The 11,657-nt window shown below is 31.1% G+C and overlaps 1 protein-coding gene across 1 annotated transcript in view; it reads right to left on the bottom strand.

Moving 5' to 3' along the window:
* Positions 1-11,657, bottom strand: part of LOC106465118 (phospholipid-transporting ATPase IA-like) — a gene marked incomplete at its 5' end in the record, with an annotated part of 177,451 nt that overhangs the window by 47,093 nt on the left and 118,701 nt on the right. Inside the window, 3 exons of the mRNA XM_013925316.2 lie at positions 4,477-4,533; positions 6,052-6,113; positions 10,388-10,466. Of these exons, the coding sequence (XP_013780770.2) occupies positions 4,477-4,533; positions 6,052-6,113; positions 10,388-10,466 (198 nt within the window). The remainder of the gene's footprint in view (positions 1-4,476; positions 4,534-6,051; positions 6,114-10,387; positions 10,467-11,657) is intronic.

Raw genomic sequence — 11,657 nt, 5'->3', positions numbered from 1 at the left:
TTTTTCTGACGTTTATTATTACATTATTTATAACCAAATGAAAGCCAAAGTTTCAATCTATCCAATGAAATATTATATTACGTTGTTTTCTGCACAGATAATTATCAGTTTTGCTTTGAGTTCAAGTTTGATTCCCATCAGAAAGACATTGACAAGCTTAGCTGAATTTCTAATGGCTCATCGCATAGTTGCAAAGCCAGAATAATCGTGATAAGTGATAGTTATGGGACATAGTCTGCTTTTTATATTGTATGATTCTGTGTTCTTTGGAGCATTATTTAATTAAATAAAAAGTTATTTATTGCAGTAGTATAAAAGAGTAGGGTTAAGTGTTATCGACAGTTGACAGCAAAAAAGACGACGACCCAGGTAAGTTCTGTATTTTTTTTTTCATGTGTATTCTTTACTTATTATTATTATAAAAATAAAATGTAAAAATTAGAAACTTTTAAAGATAGATTCAGTAAAATAAAGAATAATAATGATGATAATAAACAATTTTCATGAGGTACACTCACAAGCATCTTGTGATTATGTAATTCAATAGAATAAAACAAAATTTAAGTATAAAGATATGTATACTATTACGATACTTAAACTATTTAGGATAAACAAACAAAGTTTCATGTTACAGTTTGATGTCATTCTAGAAAGAAATAAAGGGTAATTTAGAATTATTTCGATTTTTTTTTGGGTGGCAACCACGTATAGAGTTAGGGTAGAGATAATATGACATAAAATATATTTTTTTCTGAAAAAAAACAGTTGATGTTTATTTAGGAGATTTTAGGGATTATGCAATCAAAATTTTAAAATTTTCAGATGAAGAAAAGTATTCTTAATCTTATTATGAAAATTTCGTTACACTTGGAGCAGTCAACACTCTGACACTATGTAATTAAACAGAAAGTTTTAGTAAAAATACTTAATTAAAAATTCTGATTTTTGGTTTATGAAAGACTTAAGAGTTTACTTTCAGAGTAAAATACAGGTGCCTGTCTTGATAAGGTTAACTGATAGTGCCTCAGTCATTTGTCAAATTCACACATTTGCTGCAAAATTAAACAAAGTTCTTTAGGTGAGACATTTTTGGAACAGGAAATCAAGTAAAAGTGAGTGTTCCATGTTCAAGTTTTGCAAAACAAAATTTTATTAATTTCAAAGCATAAGATCAATTATAAACCTAAAATTAGACCTAATCTAAATTCTCAGCCATCATACCAAGTCAGTACTGAGAAGAAAATTTTGAAAATCTCCTTTTTATAGTTAGGTAATTCCCTAATTAAGTGTCAACTCCAACTTAATCTTAATGTTACATTTAATATATATAATATAATTTCATCATTAACTTAATCACACCTATATCACTTTCTTACAATTTGAAATCTTAACAAAAATTTTGATCACAGATCATATTTTAAGACTTTAAAATTAAAATTGGAGACTAAATGCTTCTATGAAACAGCAACTAAAAACCTCAGTCACTAAGCATTAAATACTGTACTATATGAATATATCATGCATTTCTATCTTCTTCTAATATTATAGTATTTACTTTGAATTAATTCTTTGTTTTGCATATGTGCAGGTTTCACATAACAAGCAGTCAAGAAAACTGTTAAGTTGACTTTTTTTCTAGCTGCATTTGTTTCTCATTAATGCAGTACTGCATGTTATAAAAAGTTGTTGACAGCCATGTCATTTAATGGTTATTCACATGACCAGTCACATAGGTAACACTAGTCAGTCTGGTTAATTGTGAATTTTTAAAAAACTATGGAACATTGGAATTAGACAGTTTGGAACAGGATGCTGAAAAAGAAGCAGCTGACAGAGGACGTGACAGGTAGGTGTGGCAAGAGGGGGTCTGATTTTTCTATTTGATGGCTCTGTAACTAAACAGGATTGAAGCCTACAAAAATTATGGTTTGTCTGAGCAATGACAATTTTATAGTCAGTAATTTACGTTCAACTTCATATTTATTGGAGGAGTGGTGAATAAAATAGAGAAAAGGGGAAGCCCAGAGAAAACATATCACATTTCTCACTCTAGGGAAAATTCAGAATTTTGTTTAATATTGCCATATAAAATTAAGAACTTAAAACGTATATACAATCAACATATGGTTTATGCACCATAAATTTATGCTATACTAATTGGTATGACATAAACAAAAAATAATCTAATTAAATTTTGAATGTAGGTCACAAAACCTCGTGACATGTGCAGTAAAGGATGCCTGTGACAATAGGGTTAAATCATGCCTATGGCCACTGGAAAATGTGTATAGGTTTTACTTTTGTAAACAAAGTTCAGCAGATAAGCTTGAAATTGCTCAAATTGTGAAGTAAGCATGAAGGTTGACACACATATAGATTTTCAAATGGAGTTTCATGTAAAATTAAGACCCATTACAGATCTTGCCCCAAAGAGCAGCCATCTCTTATTCTAATATGGCAGACATTGAAAATTAACATGACTCAACTATATGCTTCAAGTGCACATACAAATGTCATTCAAATATCTAAAATATGGTCATCCACAAAGGTATCCAGCCTTGATCTGGTTACTCCCAACCACATTCACCTGTATTGGTACATTCTGTTCAAACACTAGTGATTGTCCCCATACATAAACAGCCTGATAAGCAGTTCTATTTACATGCTATTCAAGCACAGCCTGCTTTAGAGGGATGTTTTCTCTTGTTCCTGTTCCCTAGGAAAATAACACTTGGTGATCCTGATTCACATTATTAATTGAGCAAGTGCAGCTGTACATTAACACAGTGAACCATTCTATCAGTGTATGATCCTTCTGCATAAAGTATTGAGGTATTACTGAAAGGTTTGTAAACATAGTAGTCACATAACGGTATCCTATCCATGTCTCAAATGCAGTTTCCTTTCCTCATCCACAGAAGGCCAACACAGTATTGTAGCCTATGAATGTGTGAAAAACGGTCAAAGTCTTGCATATGTAGGGATGTAGAAGATGTTTTTGGCAACTTCAAAGGCAATTCATAGCTCTTGATGTGTAACTTGTGCACATGGGTAATTTCTAAAGCTACCTCATCAGTTTCCATTGTAAGTGGTACATATGAATGAAAATACATTAAAGTCTTCCTGCAGTCATTTACTGGTGTACTGGTATTAACTAAGTATCTAAAATTCTATGTGCATTTGAAGCATGTGGGTGTGTAAGGTTAGTTTTTGATGATGACCATATTGGGTTCCAATATGGTGGCTGTTCAGGACAAGATCTGAAATGAGACTTACCTTTATCTGAATCTACGTGTGTACTTATTTTCACGCTTTCCTCCCAATTTGAACAATTTTGGGTGCTTATCTGCTGGACTAAAAGGGTTATTTAATGTATTTCAATTTGATGTCATTCTGAGGGGTTGTTTCATGTTGTTTTTAATGTAACTATTATGAAGGGCATATTTTATGTTAGTCTGATTCTGTAAAGGGTTTACTGAGTTTGTACAATTTGAATTTTTTTATAATTATCATTGTTAAAGTTCTTTTATATAACATTATGGCCTATGTTAAAGGTTTCAAAATTATGATTTTCATTGTTAAAGGTTTTATGCTAGTGCATATATGCTTGCAATAATGTTAAAAGGTTTATTTTTATATTATACATAGTATTATTTTGTTAAAGGGTATTTCTGTCAAATTTGATTATATAATGGATTTCTTTGTTCAAAAGTTCTGACACCTGTGTGGTGTGTAAATGTATTCAGGGGTGAGAAAAAGTTAAAGCACTCCTCAATTGGGGTGCAATTTTAAAAGTGATAAAATAAAGTTAACTGTCAGCTTGAGGACAAGCCTGAAGTAGGCTAGACAAAAAAGTGTGGTATATGAATATCAGAAAAATTTACTTCTTGTTATTACTATGTGTTTATGTACCTTTTCTTTATTTAGTATGATATTTCTTAACATGTGGAAAAATGTATACATGTTAATATGAAATATGCTTTTAAACAAATCTACCTTTAAGATACAATAATGAACTTTTAGTTCTAATATATATGTTTTTACTGTTTTATTTTAACCTAAGATTAAACTAACTGACTCGTAAACTTCTGTTTGTAATTTTTTCATCTGTTAAAACACATTTACGTCTTAAAACTATGTGATAACCCTTGGGTAACTACAGCAACCTTTCATTCATATTAATTAAGCCTGGTTTATCACTGTAATATAAACACTTTCTACCAATTAAACATTTAATTAACCATGTCATATTCAAACAAGTAAATCAAGACTTGCTCTGAGAAAAACTGTAACATGAACATCTTGCAAAAAAACAACAATTACCGATATCCACTCATTCACTTTAAGTCCTGCTTTTAGACATACTTAAATAAGAACGTCTTGCTACATAACAAAGCTTACCCATCTATAACAATTTCTTTCAAGTCCTGCTTTAAGACATACGGAAATTAGAATATCTTGGAAAAAAAAACTTACCCATGTCCAAGCATTCATTTCAAGTCCTGCTTTAAGACATACTGTGACAACAACATACTGAAAAACAAACAAAATGTTTTCTTTTTGAATTCTTAGATTAATATTTCTTGTGACAAAGACAAATTGGCCAAAAATATAAAAGCAATTAACTTCTCACACCACAATCTATGTATGTGTCTGTAAGTTAAATACCTGCTATAATCACTACTTACAGCTTGTGTATTTGTGTGCCATGTCTGTAATTGTAACAGCTGCTACAATCACTACTTACAGCTTGTGTATTTTTATGTGAGCCATGTCTGGAAGTGTAACAGCTGCTACAATCACTACTTACAGCTTGTGTATTTGTGTCCCATGTCTGTAATTGTAACAGCTGCTACAATCACTACTTACAGCTTGTGTATTTTTGTGAGCCATGTCTGTTTAATATTTTCTATAATCACTATTTACAGTTTATGTATCTGTGTGCCATGTCTGGAAGTGTAACAGCTGCTACAATCACTACTTACAGCTTGTGTATTTTTATGTGAGCCACGTCTGTTTAATATTTATTATAATCACTATTTACAGTTTATGTATCTGTGAATGTATCACATCTGTGTGTAATTTCTCAAAAAATTTTGAAACAAAGATTCATTTCCCAACTATTTTCTAAGTTTTTTGTGTAGCTGTCAATCTGCACAGAAGGCTATACAAGTCAAGATTATAATATATTTATATGTTTTTAAATTACGATGATGGTATAGCAAAAGTTGGAAATGTTCTATGTCCCAAGAAACATAAATAAGTAATGCACACAAGAAAATTTTGTTATGATCACTTAGTTTTCAACCAACAACTGAATTTTGAATGGCTTGATATAAAAATATTGCTTCTCTCATCTTTTCTGAGCATTTAAAATCTCTAAATTAGCATATGAAACTTCCTGTAGGAAAAGTGCCAGTTTTCTGACAGCTTAAACTTATGAAACGATTATGTTATTTGTAAACACTGAACCTTATGAAATGTGTAGGGCCACTATTGCCATCAAGGTATAGATAGAGTAACAGATTAGTAATTTTGATGAAGCTGTTCAACTGCTGATCTAACAACAATGTGGGTAGAAGAGTGCTATGTGACTGCTGTTGTTTCATACTTGTTTAGCAAATATTAAAACTGTCAAATCTTATGTATAAAGCAACTGTCAGGGTAAAAACTGAAGAAGATGGTAACTAGGCTCAAGGGCCTTCCTAAAAATCAAACTAAACAAATTATATGCAAAATATGCCTGCTACCTAGCATTTATAATGTATCTTCAATAGTTCAAATGTTTTTGAAAGTTAAACCTATCATGCTACTATGGAAGGCCTTGAAGTAAAATTTTTCAGCAATCAGTAATTTGTTGCATGATTTAACCTTACAAAATTACTATTTTATTTTTAAAAACCCAGAATCCATTTATAGATTATCACGAAAATTTAAAAAAAAGTAAATATGACATGAATACAATTTCAAATAAATTTTTTTTGAAGATATTAATTTGGAAATATGGGCATCTTTCAACTAACAGTGAGTTACACAAAAACAGGTACTTACAGTATACACCATGTTCCCAAAAACTAAATAGTCTCCACTCAATCCACTTCCCCATTCAATATCTGTTGAAAAATTGATTCATTTAGGTTTCAGCCAAATGTGAATAATAGCACATAGTAAAAGTATAGGGTAAAACTAATCAAGCTTAAACTAATGACTGTTTGTTTGTTTTTGAATTTCGCGCAAAGCTACACGAGGGCTATCTGCGCTAGCCGTCCCTAATTTAGCAGTTATAGACTAGAGGGAAGGCAGCTAGTCATCACCACCCACCACCAACTCTTGGGCTACTCTTTTACCAATGAACAGTGGGATTGACCGTCACATTATAATGCCCCCACAGCTGAAAGGGGCAAGCATGTTTGGTGTGACGGGGATTCGAACCCGCGACCCTCAGATTGCGAGTCGAGTGCCTTAACCACCTGGCCATGCCGGGCCACTAATGACTGATATCTAATATTATACTAAAACAAACATAATAAAAGACCATACTAAAAAATCTGAAGCTATGAAACACAAAATGGCTTACTGTAGATGTTTATTTACATGTATTAAACAAGACCTTTCACAGTTACATTTTAGTTAAAAAAAAACTGGTATGAGCAAGGTTTTCTTCTTTTATATATAGGTACATCATTTACAATTTGTTTTCTTCCAAATGGTACTCTGGTCTAATATTTTCCTTACACAACATACACATATGCAAAATAAAAATAAAAACACTGTTATGGAATGCTGAAACACAATGAACTTGAAAGCACTATAGGGTTGTTTATGAATTTCGTGCAAAGCTACAGGAGGGTTATCTGCACTAACTGTCCCTAATTTAGCAGTGAAAAACTAAAAGGAAGGCAGCTAGCCATCAACACCAACTGCCAACTCTTGGGCTACTCTTTTACCAACAAATAGTGGGATTGATTGTCACATTATAACATCCCCATGGCTAAATGGGAGAGCATGTTTTGTGGGACGGGGATTCGAACCTGCGACCCGCAGATTGAGAGTCAAACACCCTAACCACCTGGCCATGCCAGGCCTGCATTATAGGAAATGATATAATAACTTATGTATTTGCAAAATAAAGCATTATACCATTCTAATCCCAAAACACCTGTAAATGATAGCCAGATGTGAGTATGAAGTCATAATTGCACAATAAATAATGAAATGGATTAAGAATTCTTAATGTAATATATTTTTCTAACAACAGAACACTGACAATAATCATCTTGTAAAAGTTATCATGATACATAAATGACAGGTTGTTTGTTTATTGTTTAAAGGCACAAAGCTACAGAATGGGCTATATGTGCTCTGTCCACCATGGGTACTGAAACCCAGTTTCTAGCATCGTAAGTCCGCAGACATACCGCTTTGCCACTGGCACGCCATAAATGATAGAATGATATATGTCTGTTTATATTATAGGAGAAGGACAAATACATTTTCAGAAAACAATATGAGGTTATTCTTTTTTTTTAAAGTTGCCTTAATTACAAAATATGCTCAGGATAATCTAATGTCTAATGGATGACAATGAAGGTTTGGTATATAGACAGTGCTAAGTTTTAACATTTAGAAGCAAACAACATCTATGCTGTGAAATCATCTGTTTTATTATGTATTCCTAATACAAAAGTCCATCGATGATTTTAAGAAAACTGTTGCTTTTTTTTTCTTCCATTTTATACAGAAAAGTCAATTGTTTAATGTCTTGTGAAAATACTGCATACTGCGTATATAAAATAACTGAAGTGATAATGGAAAAACTCGCAGATAAGAATATCTTACTCATTTCTGTCTGTACATTGAACCAGCTACCTATGCATCAATTGGCTGGGTTTCTGATGCAGAATAATTGTTTTATGGATAGCTGATAAAAAGCCAATAATTTTTCTAAAGATGTGTATCTTCACATTAAGTTATCTTTGAAATATCACTGGTATACTACTTATATATCATGTCTGTGAAACATAAAAAAAATATAACTTTATTGTTTGATTGACAATTCATAATTGTCGAATTGTAGTGCATTTTAATACAATCAAAGATCTTAAAACATCAACATTAATCTAGAAGTAAAAAACTTATTGTAACTGTTTATATTTTAGGATTTATTTGGCCAATATTCAATAGCATTAATGAAAATTGGCAGTACTAGGTGGTGAAAACAAAGTCGATATGACACATTGACATTTCTCCAGTGTTACACTAGCATCATCTATTTCTTTACAGTGATCTTTCTTCAACTTTCTTGTACTTTTTTGTCTTCTGGAGAAATGTTGCATGCCACAACAACTTTGTTTTCATCATCTAGTACTGCCAATTCTTGTTCACATTATAGTTTGTACTAGGCTCTCATTTTACTTCTTGCTACAAATATCAAAAAAAGTTTTATATAAGGTTTCATAAATTACAACAAACATAAATACTGGATACAGTTACTGTTATAAAGCTTAACATAATTCATTAGTTTTTAAAAATTAAGTACCAAACAATAAAAAATATATAATTACAACATCTAACACAATAATGTATAATGTCAGGAATGGGCTTCTAATATTTTTAAAATAGCAGTATACAGATAGTTTAATACAGATTTAAGAAAAGGGGGTTACAAAATTATATGAAAATTTATATTACCTTGTTCAACACACAAAACAAACACTAATTATTTTACAAAGAATACAAAGAATAACAATATCTTTATTAGAAACAGAATAAATTTTAAACTGGAGAAATAAAAGACTTGGAACACACATATTCCTTTTTTAAATTATTATTTTTTGCCTTATTAAGATTTTTATGTTGCAGGCCCTATACGAACACACAATAGTCATTTTTTGCAGCAACAGTGTATGCCAAACTATTGGCTTGATCAAAACAATGTAAACTTCAAACTTTATAATTGTATAATACTCAATATATATATATATATATGTATAATGAAACTATAAATTTTAAATTAGGCTTAGAACTTGTTAATTATTATCTCATTAAAGTAAATATTTTTGTTCTTTTTTTAAAAACTATGAAAAGTGCTCTACTAATACCATTTTTTAAAAGTGCAGGTGCAAAAGATGATATCAAAACTCCCTGTGGAGTGAAAAGCATTACTTCCCACACCAGCTACTTCTATATGTCATTCACAAAGCTAAAGTTCCATATATTAAACCATTTCACTCATACAAAATTAAACCTTGACACACATATCAAGTTATATAATGATGGAGTGCCATTAATCCAATCTACCACAAAATAAATTTTACTCATAACATGTGCACTTAGACTGATATCTTAAGAATTTGTGATGACACAATGTTTTCTGCATTCTTGTCATTACTTTGTTTTGATTTTTTTTGTTCAGTTACAAAGTTGAATTTACTTTTATATGCAAAAATAACATTGCAAAAGGTAGACTATTGTATATTGATTATGTTAAAATGTAATATTGGGTTATTTCAACTAGAAAACCCAAAATGAGAATGAAAGATCTGTAGCGTGAGCTATTTAAATACAGAAATATTGCATGTGGGAAATTGTGCAGAGCTAGAAAAGGCACAGACTGATGGACCTCAAGGCTTACAAGTCAGTGTCAATGTAGGTAAGTAGAAGTATAGTCAACCAGCCTTGAAGACCCAATAGTCTCATAAATGTTTGTCAAAAAGACCTGGAAGTAAGACAAAGAGTACACTTTCAAGGCTACTAAACCCCACTCATCACAAAAAAAAAAGAGGTAAGAAATAAGCTACTTGAAGGAAAGTCAACTAAAATATACCCCACTCTAGAGACACACTAGAAAAGGGAACAGTAGGGCCTAAAGAGGTGAGGCAATTAGAGGTTTTACATACATATTAGAGGAAGACATTGCACACTTACAGAGAGAAGTAATGCTGCTATAAATGCAGACAAAGTACAAGACCTTGAAAACCACGAAGTGCAAGTAATGTGTCCATAATTTGAAAGGTTAACTGAACCATTACAGCCATGGAAAAGTGGTGGACAACAACTGATGACACTAACATGAGGCATGAAAAAATGCGGCAAAATACACTAATTGAAAATATCTTTGGTTCATGTAATTGCATATTTATGAAAATATTAAGGGTTTTTTTGTTAGTCTAAGAGTTGAATAACTTGGCACCACTATACTAACAAGTACATTGTAAATAATATGTCATTGAATTTTTTTGAATATAAATTTTTTTGTTTCTACTTGTTAACTTTGCTCAGTGAATTTGTATTCATTAAGGATATTATCAGATAAAATAATTTTTAGGGTTATATTCTATACTCTTCCTGCATAGTGAACATTTATTTACAAAATTAGGTATCTTACCTTGATGTATACACAGCAATGTTAAGAAAAACAACAGAACTGAGTGTAGCACTGCATCAAAAATCCACACCCAAAATACCTGGGAAAAACCATAACATTATTTCTCACAAATGTTTACGACAAAAAACACAATACTGATAAGATTCTTTTTTTTCAAATAGCTATTACTATTTTGTGCTTATAGTTCAATCTTAATTCCTATTCATTGTGTTTGAAATAGACTCATGTTGCTACAGAAAATAAGTTCTTTGTGAATCATCAGTTAAAAATAAATTAATGTGAGATAAATTATTGCATGTACTATTTTTTGTTCTTTCATATTACAACTTCATTCCTTTTTTGTTTCTCAATTATTAACCAATAGGATTGAATGTGTGAAATATTTGTGACTCCTAGTCTTGTTAGCTATTTTACAATTACTTTTCATAGATTCTTTACACTTAGGAAACTTTAATGTAGCCTATTAATGTTTTTATATTTTCTTTGCGGTCTAATCCTTTATTTTTAGATTTTAGGTATCTAGGCCTAGTGCCTAAGCTATGCACGTGTGTAACTGAAATCAGTGCAAAGTTTTAGTCATCTGTAAAACTTTGTTCTTCAGAAATCACTAGATAATTTCTTGTGTTTGTCACAAATTTTAGAAGTTACAAGCAAAAGGAGTACTTTATATTAACTGCAAATTGATGTTGATTAATCCTCTCCACACAAGTCATGGGTCAAAGGCCATGTCATGGCGTTTGTTGACCCGCATTCAAAATTTTATTGAACTATTATTTTATGAATTTATGTTAATAAGTTTGGAATCAAAATATAGATTATAATTCAAATTTTAGTATTATACATTATTTAATTTCTTAATTTAGAAGTAAATATTAAAAAAAACAACACCTAAACATAAATTTTCATGTGTCACGTGGTATGTGAATGCAGCACTGGTTCAAATTAGATGTTTGTGATGTCAAAATACAAAGCCTGTAGGTTTTTACAAATTAGGAACTCAAATTACTGATACTGACAAGCTAGAATATAAAATAAGAACATCCCATCTTTTCTATCTGCTGAGATATTGCTCATGTACTGAATCAAACACAGTGGCCTCATTCACCTCTTTCCATTTTTGGAAACACTCCCTTATGTACACTTACTTCTGTCTATACATGTGAATAACCAATTGAAAGCTCAGAATGTCCCCCTAGTGGCTTTCTCAACCATTTTAAAGTATTATGATGTTACCTTGTTCTTTCGATACAAGTACTTCAAGCTGGTTAAG

This window comes from Limulus polyphemus, unplaced genomic scaffold (assembly GCF_000517525.1).
Source record: "Limulus polyphemus unplaced genomic scaffold, Limulus_polyphemus-2.1.2 Scaffold1842, whole genome shotgun sequence".
NCBI lineage: Eukaryota > Metazoa > Arthropoda > Merostomata > Xiphosura > Limulidae > Limulus > Limulus polyphemus.
This window is presented reverse-complemented; position numbering and strand designations above follow the sequence as displayed.